The sequence below is a fragment of the Tachysurus vachellii genome, chromosome 26, assembly GCF_030014155.1.
Source record: "Tachysurus vachellii isolate PV-2020 chromosome 26, HZAU_Pvac_v1, whole genome shotgun sequence".
In the NCBI taxonomy this organism is placed as follows: Eukaryota; Metazoa; Chordata; class Actinopteri; order Siluriformes; family Bagridae; genus Tachysurus; species Tachysurus vachellii.
Window position 1 is genome coordinate 6,124,553 of NC_083485.1, and position 20,499 is coordinate 6,145,051.

Below are 20,499 nucleotides of genomic sequence, written 5' to 3' on the forward strand. Positions count from 1 at the left end.
TACAATGTATTGTGTGCTTTGTAAATAGATTATAGAGCAGGGTTCACTAACTACTCCCACCATTACACACCACACACAATTAACACACTCTACTGTTCCATGTTCCTCACATTTCATTTAATAGCAGCAAATTAAAGTCACTCTGTCATCACCTTTCAAATCAGTGTGTGTGTGTGTGTGTGTGTGTGTGTGTTTAAGTGCCATGCTGCTTTTTTCCTGGTCTTCAAACATTATGCTAATTGCACGGTGTTAAGTAAATGTATCTCATACGTGGGTGTGAATAAAGCAGAAGTTCTTAGCAATGAATAACTATTAGCTACACTGGCCACTTGGTCTATGCTAATGGACAAAGCTTAACTGTCTACAAGTTTGATAGTTTTTATAGCCTGCACTGAAAACTGAACAGAGGTTCTGGGAAACAGTTTTGAAAGAATGCTTCATGAAAATCCATTTTAAAAAGTATCTCTCTCCTGCGAATTCAGTTTCATAATGTATATACCGTCGGTGATATAGGCTGAAAATATCAGCTCCAATGCAAAAAATGCAAAAAATTGAAATCTTTAAAGGTCATGTGACTGCATTGCATTCGGATGTAGTAGCTTATTTTATTTCCTTGGCTCTGAGAGAGAAAGAGAGAGAGAGAGAGAGAGAGAGAGAGAGAGAGAGAGAGAGATAGTCACAGACAGACAGACAGATAGATAGGTAGATAAAAAATATATAGATAGATAGATAGATAGATAGATAGATAGATAGATAGATAGATAGATAGATGTCTGCATGGATTCATGGTGTGTGTTTTTTCGATGTTGTAGCCCTTACCTTGGGAGCAGTTTGCCTGACAGTGTCTGAGTCAGACCAGCGGTGTTTGAGCTGTGACGAGCTGGGTACACATTCACAGAAGGTCTGCATCACACAAACAAAATAAGGTTCAAAATGATAGAAAATGATGCTTATGTTTAGCATACAGTTACAGAAACTCTTCTATTAAACCAAATCACTGAGGAAAATAAAGGCTATTTAATGATCCCAACACCAGAAGTACACTTCTGCTCAAATCTACTAGCATACAATCAGCATTTATCTGTAATTTTGCCCTGTGACCCTTCCCGTAGCTTTAAACGCTGGGTTCTAAGCGATGTGCATGCCCTTTATCCTACACACACCCACACACGGTCAGTTTACACTGCATCACTAAGCACATCCGATCAGATTTGCCTCTTCATGTTCCAGCCAATAAAAGCTGAAACTATTCCATTAGCATTAAAGCTTAATGGCACGAGAATCAGATCAAAGAAACACTATGCTGAAGAAGTTCTCATGTGTTTAGAGGAAGACTGAACGAGAGAGAGAGAGAGAGAGAGAGAGAGAGAGACAGAGAAAGAGACATTAAGTATGTCCTTTAGGTGATTGTATGTAGAAAGAGATAAACACACCATACAGTATATACTGTATATTCAGCAGCTAAAATAAGTATTGAACACGCCACCATTTTTTCTCAGTAAATCTTTTGAGGAGCACCTGGTCATGGCCGGTTTATGTTGTCATCGATGATGTTCTATGGCCATACCAGTTCTCACTGGAACATTCAGAAGTTTAGAAATCCTTATGTAACCAATTCCATCAGTATGTTTTGCAACAATATGGTTACGAAGGTCTCGAGAGAGCTCTTTGCTTTTACCCATCTTCAGATGTTTCTTGTGTGACTGAGTCATGAGTAATGAGTCACCTTTTTATAGGCCATAAGTTGAATCAGCTGATATTAATTTCCACTCACAAGGTGCAGGATTGCTTTTTAATTACTGATAGATTTCATTTGGTGTTTATTTATCTTTCCATGCCTTTTTGCACCTTCCTTTCTTTTTCGATGTCTCCCTGTCTAATTTATTACACATAGCTTAATTGTTCAGTTTATTTGTTTTGCTTTCTCATATGTCTGGATTACTTGGGTTATTACCGACATCTGGTGAAAATTTCACGTCAACAGAACCTTTAGAAATATATTTACTGAGAAACATGGTGACGTGTCCAATACTTATTTTACCCGCTGTATATGTGTGCGTGTGTGCGTGTGTGTGTGTGTGTGTGTGTGCTGGTTAATCAGAGAAAAGAGGCTTTTGACACATCCCCTCCTCTGAGAGGAGCAAAACAGAAAGATCCAGTATAAACAGCATTAATCCCAGACGCCCACAGCATGGACAAGGGCTTGTGCACTTGCCGAGATCCAATTTCACACACACACACACACACACACACACACACACACACACACACACACACACACACACATTTATACACACATGAACTCTTGCACAACGTAACTTGGTCTATAACGGCTTTTGATTCAGGAAGGGTTAAAATCGCACTACATCCATACTGTACCTCTTTGCCACTCCGATTCATGATGCACATGCCGGCCACCTTATTAGGAACACCTAGCACAATGCATGAACAGCACAATGCATGAACTCACACAAATACATAGCAAAATCTTCTGGTAATGTCTACATCAAATATCACAACGGGGAAAAACATCTCTGTGGGCTCTGTGACTTTGACTGTGCTATGGTTGTTAGTACCAGATGGGCTGGTTTTGAGTATTTCAGAAACTGCTGATCTCTAGAGATTTTCACACTCATGAAACAAACAAACAAACAAAAATGTCCTATGAGTGACAATTCATGCCCAAATCTTGGGATGGAACTACAACAGGTCATTGGTACATAACTGGACTTAAATCACATCTCACATCCTCTATTCTGGTGTTTGACATGAGCGTTACCTGAATCTCTTGGTCTGAATTTGAGTGTTTTTTTTTTAATGTATTGCTCTGGTGTCGTATGATTGGCTGATTGCATAGTTGTATGAATGTATAAAGCAAATGTCTAGTTATTCCTAAAAATGTATATATGTATGAGTATACATTTTTTAATGGTTATAACCTAGTTTACGGTGATGGCTGGTCACGATGTTTAATGGGAAAGCAAAAAAACTATAACAACAACAACAACAAAAACTATATCAGTAACTTGCTATTATGATTATGAAACTGTAATGGGTGAAGCTTTTAGCATGGGGTCTCATCATCAGCAAAAAACTATTAGGCATACACAAAGGAACACACACAAACACACACACACAAACTCATTGTAAGATAGATAGACACATAATCATGCTGCGTCACTTCCAAACAGCAAGCATGATAAACAAAAGCTGTGTTTGCTGTCAGCCAGATTTTTTGCTTCAAGCGTTTTTGGGTTTTGTTTTCCAGTTTAAGAGTTTGTATTGTGTTCTGTAGGGGTCCTGAAGGTAAATCAAATCCTGTATCAAATCCATAGATGGTGTGTTAGGAAACTGAAAAGGTGCCACAATTGCATGGATCAGCTTTTAAGAGTTAAGCAGATTGAGCTTTAGAATCTACTAACAAGCTCTAACAAAAAGCATCATCTCTTAATCCTAGTTGTGGGAACCTTACAATCTACACATTTATGTAAAAAATGACTGGGATCAACCTTTAAAGACAAATGAGCATATACATATGACATACCCACGCAATATCAGTGCCAAAACAATTTAGACAATAAATTCGCTTCGGTTCCAGTCGTCTGTGCAATTACAGGGCCTGGATATGTATGCAAGCGCATATAAAAAATGCCTTTATTCCTAAAACAATAAGCCTTAAAAAATAATGCTGACATTTTGTGCCTCTGGCATCACAATTATTTGTTATTCTTTGAGTCAGACATTAGCAGTGCAATAAAATGATAGCTTCAGTCTGCACTGCAGATCATGTTTAGCTGTGGAAATTGAGTTATGAATGGATTTGAATTTCCAGAACAATCACACATCGTTTTTAATATAATAAATTATAATTATTTTTTTTTTTTGGTTAAAAAAAGACTCTGCTATTATACTTAAATTCTGTTTGTGACACAAGTAGATTTTACATTAAAAAAAAAAAAAAAAAAATAATATATATATATATATATACATATATATATATATATATATAAATATACATATTTTATATATATATATATATATATATATATATATATATATATATATATATATATATATATATATATATATATATATATATATATTATATATATATATATATAAATATACATATTTTTTAATGTAAAATCACAATTGGTCTTGTGAAAAGGGAAAGAGGATAAAAATGTAGCTGATATATATATATATATATATATATATATATATATATATATATATATATATATATATATATATCAGCTACATTTTTATCCTCTTTCCCTTTTCACAAGACCAATAATAAGAAATGGAAAATAAAAGGTAACTAATATGTTAAGGGCAAACATATAGTTTACAGCAGGTAAAAAGAGAACATAACATATTTTTATTAAAAATAAATAGTATTGTCCTCACATCTAACTTGCCTACAGTAATACTCACATAGGGACCACATGAATAAACAAGAGGCTTGTTGTTGAGAACATTGGGCACATTTCACCATTATATCTGTAGTCCTGAGAAAAAATATCTCTCACATTTATATCTGTTAAAGACAACAGCAAACTTGCCAACAGAAAAGTACCCGAATCTAAACTATCCCTGATCTCTGGGTGGGAGGGACAACATACTCTTTCACTTGTCAATCATAAAAAAACTAGTCAATTATGACTAGTATGACTTACAAGGATGTTACATGATTTTAGTATTTGCTTGTAAGTCCTTGCATGCCTGTGCTCCAGAACATACCGTCACACCTAGGGATACTTCACAGGATGGAAATAAGCCTCCACCACTACAGTATATTAGCTCTCTCTCCATTTACCACTTTTTAAATCTAGTTCAAAAGCCCAGTTTTATTCTGTAGATTATAAATTAGATAATTTTCACACTGAAGGTTTTTTCTGGGTCATCGTGACAAGTATTTATTATTGTATTTTAATTTGATTATTAACTCTATAAATACGTTATATAAACACAATTGAGTTGTATTCATTAAAACAGGTCCAATTTTATCGGTCAAGCCTGAGCCACACCTGATTCCACCTGCTCCATCAGCTGATCTTGGCTGTCAGTAGACTCAGGTGTGACTTCTGATTGGTTGAAATATAAACCTGCACCTCACACCAGCCCTGAGGATAAGATTGGACACCCCGGCTTTATATAGTAGATAGTGTATCTACCCTGTGTAGATAGTGCTTATGTTACCCTGTGACACAGCATGTGTGGCAGTTTGAATGATTGGCTAGATTTCTATGGAAGAGGAAGCAGCATTGGTTAGACTTCCCCCTGCCTGGTTGAGTGCTGCTGTATGATAGGGAATGATGGGAATTGGCAAGTGAGGAAAAGAAGGCAAAATGTTATGCACAAGGAGGTTAGATAGAAAATCATATTTTTATCCTATATCCTACAGAAGAAAAAAGTTTTATTTGGTTGTACTTGTGCTTTGCTGATTTAACCAGTTTCTTTTGGCCTCTGTGCTATCAGTTGTATGTTTGCACAAAATACGCAATGTGCTATTGTATTACCTTTAATCTTAAAACCAACTGAAATGGACATATAATTATATAGTTGGACATTGTTGTGGGGCACGGTGGCTTAGTGGTTAGCATGTTTGCCTCACACCTCGAGGGTTGGGGGTTCGAATCCCGCCTCCGCCTTGTGTGTGTGGAGTTTGCATGTTCTCCCCGTGCCTCAGGGGTTTCCTCCGGGTACTCCGGTTTCCTCCCCCGGTCCAAAGACATGCATGGTAAGTTGATTGGCATCTCTGGAAAATTGTCCGTAGTGTGTGATTGCGTGAGTGAATGAGTGAGTGTGTTCCCTGCGATGGGTTGGCACTCCGTCCAGGGTGTATGCTACAGTACCTTGATGCCCAATGGTGCCTGAGATAGGCACAGGCTCCCCATGACCCGAGGTAGTTCGGATAAGCGGTAGAAAATGAATGAATGAATGAATGATATTGTTGTTCGGAAACATTGTACCTTCCAGTGGTTCAAGTACCAGCACTGACAAGCTGCCACTATTGGTCCCTTGAGCAATTCCCATAACCCTCTCTACTCCAGGGGCACTGCACTGTATCATGGCTGAACCTAAACTTCCAAACTTGGGATAAGATGTGAAGAAAAGTATTTCACGGTACTGTAATGTATATGTGACAAATAAAGGCTTCTGTTATGACTAAGCTAGACATCAGATGAAGTAAATTAAGGAATATGTGAAGGACATAGACACTGGATGCTGAGTAACTTCATTGTGATGAGGCTGAACTGCTTCTAATAAAAGCATGGCCTCTAAAAGGTCTTACATTTTCGTCAGCAGTGAAAGACCTCTGTGTAATTATTGATGTTAGTGTCTCATTGAAATGCTACATTACTATAAATAACATTGTTAGGGCAACGTTCGTCCATCTTAGAAACATTTCTAAGCCAAGAAATACATAAATACTGAAGTATACACCACTACACCAAGTAGTAGTTCATAAAACACACCACCATCTCTCTCTCTCTATCTTTCTCTCTCTCTCTCTCTCTCTCTCTCTCCCTCTCTCTCTCTCTCTCTCTCTCTCTCTCTCTCTCTCGCAGTTTATATGCAAGCATCAGTAGTTTAATCCAGAAAGCCCTGCTGTTCAGGACAGCAAAAAAATAGACCAACAGTATATTCTGACAGCCAGGTCAAGAGATTTGTTTGACATTTATAAAAATGCCAGACATAGTGAAATCTAGCAAGAAGCTAATGTAAGTCAAAAGGTTTCTGAGTACTGTCAGGTTATAGGACAGATGTAATTAAAAAAAAATGCCTGAGGTGCCGATTTAAAAATAAGCAAATTTATGATATGGTCCATGCTAACTGCTTTGTACAAAAGGTCAAATTTTCATCCTGCAATATCTCTTATGTGCTCGGCATGTGCTCGGATGACACTGATGGATTTGATCTAAAATGGATCATGCAATTGTGCACAAGCTTGTGGAGCGTATCGAGCTCAAGTAGACGCTGTCTTTAAAACAAAAAGAAACTAATGGATATATATCAAGATTTTACCATTCCCTCATGTTATTGATTGCTCAAATGCATGAAGCATGAACAAATTGCTGATGATAACTCACTCACTCACTCAGTCATTTTCTACCGCTTATCCGAACTACCTCGGGTCACGGGGAGCCTGTGCCGTCATCTCAGGCGTCATCGGGCATCAAGGCAGGATACACCTGGCAGTATCCACCTTGATACACAAGGCAGGACGGAGTGCCAACCCATCACAGGGCACACACACACACACATTCACTCACGCAAGCACACACTACGGGCAATTTTCCAGAGATGCCAATCAACCTACCATGCATGTCTTTGGACCGGGGAGGAAACCAGAGTACCCGGAGGAAACGGAAACGCCTGAGGCACGGGGAGAACATGCAAACTCCACACACACAAGGCAGAGGCGGGAATCGAACCCCCAACCCTGGAGGTGTGAGGCGAACGTGCTAACCATTAAGCCACCTTTACCCTGCTCATGATAACTGTTGTATTTAATTAGCCAGGATTGTATAGAAGCATTTTCATTGCTAGACTTTCAAACCTCATTCTATGTTAAGGACATATCATTGATAAGGTGAAATTTTCTGTTAGGAGACATATATGTAAGGAGTCTCCAGTGTCAGCAACCTTGTAAAAGTAAATTTTCTAAGTTTTGGATTTAATCAGTAACATGACTAGCTGTATTTGTTAAACTATAAATAAACCTACTGTATAATTGACAAATGGTACCAATTTGTCTTCTACAAAACTAAACCTAACCCTTGATTCATTAATAATCTAAAATTAAAATCATTGGAAAGTCAATGTGGTATAAAATGGTATGAGAAGCATTTTATTCCTGACTTTATCAGTGGATTAGGTAACATTCAGGATCATCTTTTCCTTATGGTTGTTTTTCAGAATACCTCATTTGCACTTCCTTTACATTTCCTGAGGGATTACCTACCACAGCCCTCAGGATTATAATGATAGCACTTGCAGTTAATGATAGCACTTGCTGAGTCATTTTTTTAGGGGAAAAATCATTCTGCAAGTCCTGAACAAGTTAAATGAAAGAGATTATTTTCTTCCTCCATACAAATAAATTCTATTCTGTCACAGAAAGTGAGAGATTAGCTACTATTAATCACAACTGTTCACATGACGGTAAGAAAGGTGACTTGACAGAAATATTGATGGGGCAATTTAGCCTTTAATGAGATCTCCGAAAAACTTGCAAATTAGTCAGTGTAGTTAATGATCACATTACCGTTTGACTTTATTTAATTCCCTAATTATTGCCACTTGACAGCTTATCTTTAAACAGGCTTTTCATACAACTTTCACTTTCCTGTAACATCTTCATTTGCATCTTAATACAGTAGGCAACAGAATACAGGGATCCATGAAATTACCAAATGGTTTAAAAGCCTTTGTAAGGCCATGTAGGTAAAAGCAAACCTTCTTTTCTATTTGCCAAGTTCATGTTTATGTCGTTTTTTTCACAAAGAAACTTTGACTCACATGAAGGGCCATGTTGACTATCCACTATAATTATGATTGTGTGAGAGATAGATGAATGTTTCCAAAATATATATATATGTATGTATTTTTATTATTATAAATAATTAATATATTTAATTACTTATTATTATATAATAAATGTACTTCAATTTGCTTTTTTATTTAAACGAATTGAAGTACATTTTTTATATAATAATAAGTAATTAAATATATTAATTATTTATAATAATAAAAATACATTTACATTTTTTGGAAACATTCATCTAAATAAACTTATCCAAAAATATATCTATTTAACAAAATAACATCAATTGTCCTCACATTGTGCGATTATTTTAGTGAGCAAGCATAAGATACCAGCACTGAGTCTTCTCCTGTGGTGCTTGATTAAACTGAAGAATAATGAGAAAGATAGGTGACATCAGTCATCATAAAAAAATCTCTTCAGATCCCTCAGGGTTCTAGTCTCTGCAGTCATGAGCTTGAATAAGTGGTTATTCAACTATTTTGCTAGTTTGAGCTATTTTTTGATAAGAAATCACATTCCCTCAGTCAAGTCTCAGAAGGAAAAATAGCACCCTGGGTCCAGCACACTACTTCCTTGCTTAAGGGTCTCACAGCATGTTTCAGGCATTTCCAGGATCTACAGAAACTGTAATAAAAGATAAAAAAGTGAATATTCAGAAAACATTTACTAGCTTGAATTCAATTCTAATGAATTTGTATAGTGCCTTTAACAGAGGTCAGTGACTCGAAGCAGCTTCTAAAAATTTCTTCATCTAAAAAAAGTTTTTAAATAAAAAAGGAAGAAACCTTGATAGGAACTAGACTGAAAATGGAATCCATCCTCATTTGGATGACACCAGCGAGTGATTATAAATAATGGCCTTTCTACAACTGTATATAGCCAAGTAAAGCTGGAGTTGTGTAACAAGGAGCTTTTTAGGAAGTTATAAATCAGTGACAATTTTTAAATTTGTTAAAGATTTAACATTAATTCCTTCCTCCACATCCATCAAAAGTTCTGTGATGGAGACCTGAGTGCAGAGATGTGGACCTCTTTACCACTTTCTGGAAATACTTTGTGTAGGACAAAGTAAACATTGTGTATCTGTATTTACATTTATTGTACACCTCATTTGTACAACTGAGTAGTTAAGAGCCCAGAAGTGGCAGCTTGGTGGTCCTGGGATTTGAACTCACAACCATTATTTCATTCTAGAAAAATTTGGTGCGTTTATGACTAATGGGTTTATTACCACTCTTCAATTGCAGTAATTAATTGAAATCAATGGTGACATTTTCTTATAAGTGTACAAATACCTGTGTGATTTATCAAAGCAATTAAGACTAAAGCAGAATGCAGAATGAAAAAAGGTTTTAAAAGGTTATCAGCTAGACTGCACACCTCACATCTAATGATGTTCCAGCCCAGTGACCTAACTATGCAGTGTAATATACTACTGTACAACACACAGTACTGAGAAGGACAGACCAACATCTCCACATTGTAATGGTTTGTTGTTTTAAGCCAATGAAAAATTGCTGTGTGTATGTAATTGCATGTCAGGTATAAAAGAATTCAAATAATAAGTAATTAGCTAATTCGAAAGACACAATTTCATTTTCCTGTTCCCTCATCCCATTGTCCTCACTTCCTTCTCTTCCTTTTTCCTTTTCATCACCCCACCTTAAAACCAGCCAGTCCCGATGTCATCTTCTCTCAAGCCCTTCAGATTGATTTGACATTTTAAATAATTTAGTACTCGAATATGGAATAAAATCTTTTAACTGCTTGTTTTTTTCAGTCCCCTTACTCCACCTTTCCACCTCCTATGGGCTGAGAAATTGCTCTATGTCAGTTAGATGGGGCTTTAGATTCAATGTAAATTATTTAGTAAGTTTTATCTGTGTTGTGGCACTTGGGTTGGGGAACAGCAATGACTTTGTCCATTCTCTGTCAGTGACTCTGTGGACAGTCACATGGAAACAGGTTAGAAATGCATGAGCAAGGAGACCTTGCCAGGTTTATTTGACTAATAGGAAGCGGAAGACATAAGAATAAAAAGAGTAAAAAGAAAATCGAAGTTTAAACAAATCGGCAAGAAACCAAACTAAACGTAATCCTTAATAAATATGGATAATATAACAACAGTCAAGGCAACATCTGAGAAAAGTGTTTGGAAAGTGATAAACTTCCTATATGTGTCATCTACCATAGTATATTGGAGTTTAAAAAATAGAATATAATAAAGTGAAGGCTTGCTTTCAGCTTTAATTTCAGGTGAATGGTGTGGAAATTACAAAACTTTTTAGATATGGAGAACAACATTAATTAAGTAAGAAGTTAGTTGGCTATTCAGCTGCTCCAGGGCCAAGATAAAAAAAAGGTCTAGAGTTGATTTCAATTTTTTCATTTGCATTAATAATCCATTTGTAAAGACAGACCTCTTCCGGAAATACTTAATCCAGAACTTGAATTAGAAAAGAATCTTGCTGTATTTCTTACCAACAGTGTTTTAGACTGATGGTGTACATAGTCTGTGACCTAGTGAACCAGTATCAATATATTAATTCTTTGGATAAGGAAATCGTCCAAATGTCATAAATGTAAATGTAAACGTAATCAATTTCTCTCAATATGAAGTCCAAGGAGACCAATCTAAAAAATAAATATAAAATATAGCCGAAACAATTAGTGTGGTCAAATTAACTATTTGGTAATATTCTTAAAATAAATGGAAAAACAGAAAACTGAAAGAAAAAAAATCCCTGGTGAAGAAAAACCCCTTCACAGCAGTTGGCAAGGTCAAGAAAACTCTCCAGGAGGTGATGGTATCAGTCAACAATCAAGTGAGGTAAATACAGAAAGTTTAATACAAGATATAGACCAATGATAAGCCTCACAAACAGGAAGACAAGACCAGATGAGGAAAAAAAACAACAAAAAAAGACAAAAGCCTTGTACGGTTCTAGAATAACATCCTCATCTTTCATCTACTGGCATGGGAGTGTATGGCTGCCAAAAGAACTGGGTCCCTTGTATTTATTCATAATATGACTGTTGACAAAAGCGGCAGAATGAATTCTGAATTGTATTGGGCCATATTAGCTGCTCAAATTTGGCCAGATGCTTCGAAACTCACTGGAAAATGCAGATAATGACCTAAAGCATACTTCGAAAGCAAATCAAGGCAAAGAAATTGAAAGTTTTGGATTTTTGCTAAAGGCAAAGTACCTGAAGAATGAGCATACAGTAAAAATAAGTCACAAAAGTCACAATAAGTTTTGTCCCATAACATTTGGGACCTTCATGGATGGAGGAGGGTGTCCTAGTGTACGGAAGGGTCTGGCGCATAATATAAAGAAAGTCTTTCATTTATTTTCTACTTCAACATACTGTAATAGACAACTCAAATGAAAATAACATGACCTGGCTAAATCTACACTAAATACCTGGTAGGGAAAAATAACTAGTGAAAAGGTATAGTAAAGATATACAGGTGATTAGTCATAATAAAGATGGAATCAGATCAAACACTGGGGTGGAATAATGACCAAACCAGGAAGCAACTAAGCCATGATAGGGACATCATGATCTCATAGGATCAGACCTGGTCAACATTGATGAAGTAGGTCCGGAAGAAGAGGCGATCAGACTTTTATTGGCCATTTACCACTCAATAGGGCTTATGATTGAAATGTAAAGCAACCAATCACAGTTTGTTTTGTTCAGCATTATGTTTAGGTGCATGAACATGTAAAGTCTGGAAACTGTTGTGTATACTTTATCAAACCAAATGTTTTCCCCTTAATATTTCCCTCTGTTCTCTGTCTAGACTTCTTTTAAGCATGTTTGTGTCAAGCACACAGCAGGCTGTATTTAATCCCTCGCCCCTGCTTGTAATTAGTTCGGTGATTAACCTTGCCACTCCTGATCACATCAGCCTGCCTTAATGATGCTATTATCACTCGCTGTTTACTCATCTACAACCGTTTATCCTCTACACAATATTAGCTCATCTCTTGCACCCAGATACACATTTACACAGATGATCTTATTAAAAAGAAGTAGTCATGTGATTGTAAACTCACAATGTAATTGCCACATCCAAGCATATTCAGTAGCTAATAATGTTGAGCAATATAATTCTTATTATTTACCCTCCTTGAACACAAGAGTCAGAGAAGAGAAAAATGTGTTCTCTTGCAACCAATAATTAAAATCCATAATTAATAAGTTTGATATACTGTACAGTGTTTGTCTAACTGTTTGTGGACATCTGATCGTTGAACTCATAAGTGTTTTCTGAGTTGCCACTTCCAGATTTAGTCCCTTTGCTGTTCTAATAACCTTCACTTATCTGGGAATGCTTTCCTCTACATTCTGGATCATGGCTGTGGGGATTCATACATTCAAACACAAGAGAATGAGTGAAACCATATCTCCACAGACTACACTTCATATTCTTCTTAGTCCTAGTGAAAGGAAATAGTAAAGGAACAGCATACAAAGGCATTTTAGACAATTGTGTGCTTACAATTTTGATATGGGTGTGATTCTCAGGGGTTCACATACTTTTGACCATATAGTGTATGTGAAGCAATATCATGCTTGAATAAAAATGAGTTATAATCGCAATATATCCCACTTAGGGCTAAAGATTTCTACTCCTACCAGATACATTTGCATTTATTTATTTGCATTGCTTTTATCCAAAATGGCATATAAGTGAGACAGAATTCATTCCAATCACGGAGCTGTTTAAAACAAGCGTTAAATGGTCACTAAAAAACCTGAATCAAATGAAGATTGTTATAAGCAGCATAAGCATCACTGTAATTGCTGTTTACTTGTATATAATACTCAGAATGTGAGAGAAACAATGGTAACCTAGCTGCAAGTCAAAATATAAATGTTTCATAATCCTGAAGGCTAACATGCACATCACGGTTATTACAGTTCATCTATCACAAAAATACAAAAGAGAACAGACTTATAAAAAACATTATAAAGATACAAATAATCATACACATGCATAGAGAGAAAAAAGTATTGTGTTAAAACACATGTTTTTTTAAGAAAGCTACTGTATATGTCACAGTCCAGTCTGTTCCCACCATCATTTACTAACTTAACAGTTTGCCTCAGCATTGCAGTTTGCAATACCCTGTTTACTGTTTGTGGTTCACTGCTTGGATATTTGGAATTTCAATTTGTGTAAGTTTAAGACATGTTCTCATGGTACTACAGTATATGTGCCAATAAATCACTGACTGCTGCTCCCAACAAAAAAAATTTATTCAATTTATTCAGACTTTTCCCATTAGTGATGGCTACATCCATTTTCTCTCTCACGCTTATCCCACACAGGGTCTGTCCCATGGGACACCCTGGAAGTGGTGCCAACACAATGCAAGGGACTATCACACGTACATTATGGACAATTAAAAGAAGTCAATCAGTCTTTTGACTGGGGAGGAAACAGGGGTACTCACAGGAAACCCCTGAAGTACATGAAACAGGCACACACCCAACAAACAACTACACAAATGATGCACAAGCAGGAATCAATCCCTCAACTCTGGAGATGAAGAAAACCTCAAATCTGTTGCCCTCATCAGCAATCAGTGATCAGTGATGTCCTTGTGATACCAGGTTAGTATATTTACTTTATTTTAAAGTGATCCTTTGACTCATTCATTATTATCATTCAAGTCCAGCCCTTCATTCAAAGTCTTTCTCCAAATTAATGATCATATCATATCCTCAGATTTAGTACAGATTTAGCAAACTACAGAGAGAACATTCAGGATCTTTTTGACAAGTTTGAATAAGAATGATGACCAGTTGCGTTGTTCCCATTACTATCGATCCTGACTGTCAGAAATGATGATGGTGGTGCTCAATGTTCGACATCAGACATTTGTTTGCCTTAGACATTGTGTATAAAGATAAAAAATATGAGTGACCTACCAAATGGATTTGTTCTCCTCTTTGGTCTTTTACATGCTGTGATCATTGAGTACTGAAAGATATAAAACACAGCTCGTAGGTACAGAAATAGAGAGAGGATTTTAGGGCTTGGCACGAATTGCTCAGCAAGGAGGCAATCTTTTAGAAACAAGGTCTTGTAGTAATCTTGACACCTGCTGGGCCAAGCCATTCTCCTCCTTCAGGGTTCCTCTATTTTTTTTTTTTTAGCTTTCTACATTTTTTTTGTCTCTCCCCTTCCTGGTCTTAAGCAGCAATAGAAATGTTAGGGGAAAAAATGCAGATATATCTGCGTATCAAGTCCTGTTAAAGAGTGAGTCAATTAATCTTGTGTACTGACTTAGACACAGTAGCAATCAACAGCGGGACACCAGTCCATCACAGTGCACCATGCATACAGATTAAAACAATTTAGTGTAGATAATCCATCTACCAGCATGTTTATGGAGGGTGGAGTAAACCAGACGTCCAGGATAAAACCTCTGGAACATTTGACACGTCACATAAACAAGAAAAGGCCACACTTGATCTGATGCAGATGCAGAACGAATTGACGAATGATGTCATGCTGTGCTGATTTCTTTCTTTATTTATTCATTGTTCCCACTGTGCACTCTCCATTCATTCATCCATTCATATGCTGTACTGCTTATCCTACATAGGGTCCCAAGGATCCTGGATCCTATCCCAGGGGACTTGGGCCACAAGACCCAACCCACTTTAGGACACAATCACACCGACTCATTTACAACCTTCGTACAATTTAGAGATGTCTTTCTGCCTACATCAGCAACTGAAGCCAGTGAAGCAAACATGCTAACCTCTAAGCTTAGCTAATAGAATGATAAATAATAAATATAATGTTATTAATTAGCCAAAGATGATTGTGTATCTGACTACTCAGTGAACGTCCAAAACAGTTACAAGACAAAATTGTGGCTTTACATGCAAAAGTAAGGGATCAAAACCAAAATATAGCCAATTGAAACTAGAAGAATTTGCCAAACTTGGTTTTTACCATTATTCTTTTTTATAGCTTGTTTATGCTATAAAATGTCAATAGGTAAACAATTAGAAGTAGAAAAAACTGGGAAAAAAAACTGCAAAGGAAAGAAGGACTTATAACTTTACATGTATTGTATACTGAGTTTTCTCAAGAAACACTGTGATAGAGCTTATCATTTCATTTCTTTTCCATCCTTCTCTAGATCTACATACCGTGCCCTAAACTGTCTCTTATTGGTAACGCATAGTTACATAAGAATATGTTCCATAAAAATGCACAACTCTGTTGAACATTGTAATGAAAAATAGGGTGCCCGTTGTCAAGCAACGTATTATAGACATGCGCGGCCTAATTTATTTTTCAGCGATCCTTATACTGCGCTGATGCATTGTCTTGTTACTTATACTGCGTTAATCTGTTGTAAGCAAAGTATGGCCTTGTAAAGAATACATTTAAAATATGTAAGTTGTCTCCTTTTTTCCCATCACACTTAAAAAAGGATTTCCACTGCCAAAAATGTTCTTTTTTGAAAACACTCTCCAGCGCTAGGTTAGTTTAAAAATGGTGCTTTGTGCTCTGTAATGGAACGAAAGGATCTGTTGAATTTGTTGTGACATGTACAGTTGCGATAGTTAGTTTGTTTGACTTTTGCTACAGTTTATCTGTATGAGGGCTTTAAAAGCAGTTCAACCTCATCATGTATTCTGACTTTTATCTAACATGGCATTGGAAAATAATTTAATATATTCTAAAACATCTAATATCAAATATGTTCTTTTTTTCAAATAAATTGCTGTACATCTGAAATCGCATATAATCCATAATCTCAGCCTCAGAAATCACCATTGGCTGAAGGTTTGATGTAAATGGCACAGAAAATATGAAGCACTACAGAAGATTTTAAGTCATCATGTGATTGGTTGTCATAACAATTTTAAATGACCTGCTTGGGAAGTCATTGTAATGCTCTTGTTCCCTTATAGAAGAAGGAAGCCATCTTGTTTACAGCTGTGGCAGTGAGCACATGAGGATCAGCTAAATGCTGCATTTTCCAAATGATGTAAAGTTCACAGCGTAGACGGCAGGGTTACTGATTTACATTTTCATGCCCCTAAACAGGAAATAAACAAACTGTGTCGGTCAGACACCCTGTTTGGTTGTCCTTGGCCAATAAAAGCTACTATGGAGTCCAGACCTTCTGCTGTTAGTCTGAAGGTCTGGCTAAATGAGACTGTATTTTTTTTTTTTTTTAGTGTACTATACATCTAAATGTTAATTTTGACCATGTAGTTATGCTATATATTAAATATTTAAAGTTATTTAAATTTAATTTAACAATTACTGGTGGTTTATTATGTTTGGTGTACTTGAATTCAAAATTTTAACATTGTGCCAAGCTGTTGACCTTATAGCCTGCTTTCAAAATGCAGAATGCATTCTGTCTTCTCAGATGTTTTACAAAATCTGCTTAGAAATCTTTTTATCCTCTCTAAAATACCCAAATATGTATAAAACAAACAATTTTATTAGAGCTACAGTTGACAACTCTCTTGACTATGCCTTGGCACAAACACAACAAGATATGGTAATTAGCGTTAATGAATTCTATTCCTATCTGATTGCCTCCAGAATGCTTCTTTACCATGTACTGAAGTATAAAAGCCACTGGGTTGGTTATTCCCACAGTCATGCTCAGACACATTAGTTTTTGAACCCTCCCATAATAGATTTTAGAAAGACTGCCTCCAAGAGCAAGCTCTATGGGATACGGTTATCACTTAATATCTTCGTTGTCATTGATCAATGTATCAACCCTGCCCCAGACACAGGCCCACCACTTAACTGTGACAAGTGTATCATCATTCAAAAAGGTCAGAGTCTCTCCACTGAACCCAATAATACTACCGTGGACAAGTATTGATGGCACTAGTCATTGGAAAGACAAGTAGCAGATGTATAGTGGAAAAGAGAGGAAATCTTTCAATATGTCTCCTTTCCTGGCCTGCGTTTTAAATGTTTGAGTTGCACTACAACGTGTAAGTGTTTTAGAATTATTAACATATTTTAGCACATTCCCAGTCATGCCAAATGATATTCCATGCCAGATGAAGCTGCAAAAGCATTTGCTAGGAACATGTCTAAACAATTAGCTCCTGCTGAACAGCTTCCAAAGGAATAGATTATTTTTCACGAACCTCCAAATAATAATGACACATAAATTATAATATCAGTAATAATGATAATCATTCATACAATGAGGGAAGTATATAGATGGTATGCATAATGATCTGAACTAGCAAGTAAAAGACAAACAAGGTGATGCGGAAGGTGGAACAACTGAGATCCATTTTTGCAAAATCATGCAAAGTCTGATTTGAGTGTTAATAAATGTAATGAGAAACAGGTGTTAGTCAGTAGGATGGTGAGTGGGAGCGTTGCAATGGATTAGAAATAAATTCAGTTGTTGCGTTGGCTTCTAGAACGAAAATTATTTTTGCTAAACAGATAATGTAGAAAACACATTGTCATAACCTTATGTGTCTCCTCTCAATTAGCACATTGACATAAACTAGGGTTCATGTTTCCTGGGAAAGTTTGCAAAATAACAAAGTATGACAGCTGCCTTTCAAAGTCAAAGTAAAAATAATAATGATGTTGTTCTTTACGTTGCTTCCTGTCCAGGGTCGTTATAGCAGATCATCTGGTCTGCATTTAATTTGGCACAGTTTTACTTAATTTTTTATTATTTTTTTTAAAGATGGGCTTTGGACCAGCACTGAGAGTTAACTCCAAGCTCAGAAATTGATCCCAGGCCAGTCGATTCATTGAGAGCAATAAGAATAACAATAAGATTTTGAGATTCTGTAAAACTTTAATATCTGCTATGCTGAATCTTAATTAATATCAGGTGCAAAAGATTTTATATCATCCTTAATAAACTCAATAGTTTTTTTTAACTTGAAGCTTTATGAGAGAGATACGGAGGCAGACGGTCTAGTTATCTCTGTGCAGTTTTATTTCTCACATCTTATTTCACTTTTTATTTCTTGTATTTTTAAGATTTGTTTCGGCCACTTTATGAGATTCTTTTTTCTTGATCTGTCTGCTCCTGTGTACTGTAGCAGACCTCTAAATATACTTTAAAGGACAGACAGTGGGTATATCAGCAAGTCCTTAGTTAAATTCCTCACCGTAGAGTTCTTTCTTATTAATTCCCTTCAAGAAGTCATAGTAACGAAGACTCTTTAAGAAAACCTTCAAGGATTCCTCAGGGGTTCTTTGGATAGTCAAGATACTTCGCTTCCTAAAGGGATTACTTTGAACACTATATGCTAGGGAAACACTTGATTGTAGGACGCTTGAAAGCTTTCCACAGTGGGACTAGTGAATAAGCCTTAAAGGGTTGTAGTTTTAAATTTTTAATCTAAAAGCGTACTTATTTTACTATGAACAACTAAATAATAAGACGCATACAAGCTGTTATAGATGCTCTGCGAATGCCTAGAAGATATATTTTGTTTGAGGTTTTCAAAAACAACCTCACAATAGTTGTAAGGGTCATGTTTGAGTTCAGAGGAAACTAGAGATCTATAGGAAAAGCAACACAGACAAGGAACAAGCAGAGAATATAAACAAGTCGTCTATACAGAGAGAAATCCAAATACAGGATCAACCGTGGACCCTGGAGCAGTGGGATGCTCCGTGCTACTCCTAGAGCAAAGCAAGAGGAGACAATGGCATGTGTCACTCCAAGATCTGTGAAATAGGCATGATTTCTTTTTTTTTAAAGATACTGACAGCTGATATTTACTTTGGGTGGCATTTATCTAGCATGGTTTGTGCGTGTCGTGTCATTTTACAGCAGAAAATCAATACACAGTTATTATGACTGATCAGCTTTATCCTAATGATGAAACTTTTCTATGATAAAACTGGGCACAAGGGTAAACTGAATCAATTCATAAGTAGTCATATAATGGAAATCAAGTGACATAACCTTCACATTATATTCATAAAAAGACAACTAATGAAGTAATACCTTTTCTAAGAACAGTGTTCATCCCTCCAGTGCTGTTCAATACATTGAAGCTGTTGTGATGGCGTATTGTTTAGATTTATTATGATTTATCATGTCTCTAATGAAACAGTTTAACCAACCAGCATCCACTGCCCTGTGAATAAAGAGAGTGAAACACTTTATGTTGGCTATTCTTGTAATTGTGGTGTTAAACAACATAATTGAAATAATGACTAATGCTTTAATTGCATGTGATTTCAAAGGAAACTGCTTTTGTTTACTGTCACATGGTGTTCTGCTGCTTTGTATAACAGTCAATGTAAGGTCCTGTTAAGTGTGTCAAGTGCTACCTTTCAGCTTTTAAAAGGGAAGCCTGACTCGTAATGGCTACACACTGATGAAAGCTTAAAGTCAAAACATTTGTGCTACTATTCCTTTTAAAATAAATGTGTATAGATGTCATTCTTATAAAAGACTACAAACCTAACTATGATACCTTAATATGCTACTTTATTTTATTTTTCTTAAGTTTGGAAGTCGGGGGCACGGTGGGTTAGTGGTTAGCACGTTCGCCTCACACCTTCAGGGTTGGGGGTTTGATTCCTGCCTCCGCCTTGTGTGTGTGGAGTTTGCATGTTCTCCCCGTGCCTCGGGGGTTTCCTCCGGGTACTCCGGTTTCCTCCCCCGGTCCAAAGACATGCATGGTAGGTTGATTGGCATCTCTGGAAAATTGTCCGTTGTGTGTGTGTGTGTGTGTCCTGAGATGGGTTGGCACTCTGTCCAGGGTGTATCCTGCCTTGATGCCCGATGACGCCTGAGATAGGCACAGGCTCCCCGTGACCCGAGAAGTTCGGATAAGCGGTAGAAAATGAATGAATGAATGAATGAAAGTTTGGAAGTTGCACATCTTTTTGCTATCACCCTTCAACACTGCATTTTAATATGCCATCA

At 36.5% G+C, this 20,499-nt stretch overlaps 1 protein-coding gene across 2 annotated transcripts in view; it reads right to left on the reverse strand.

Moving 5' to 3' along the window:
• The window catches only part of fibcd1b (fibrinogen C domain containing 1b), a 98,885-nt gene that overhangs the window by 59,594 nt on the left and 18,792 nt on the right, over positions 1 to 20,499 (reverse strand). For both annotated transcript variants that reach the window (XM_060863082.1, XM_060863081.1), the window contains exon 2: positions 820 to 903. In XM_060863082.1, coding sequence (XP_060719065.1) covers positions 820 to 903 — 84 coding nt within the window. The remainder of the gene's footprint in view (positions 1 to 819; positions 904 to 20,499) is intronic.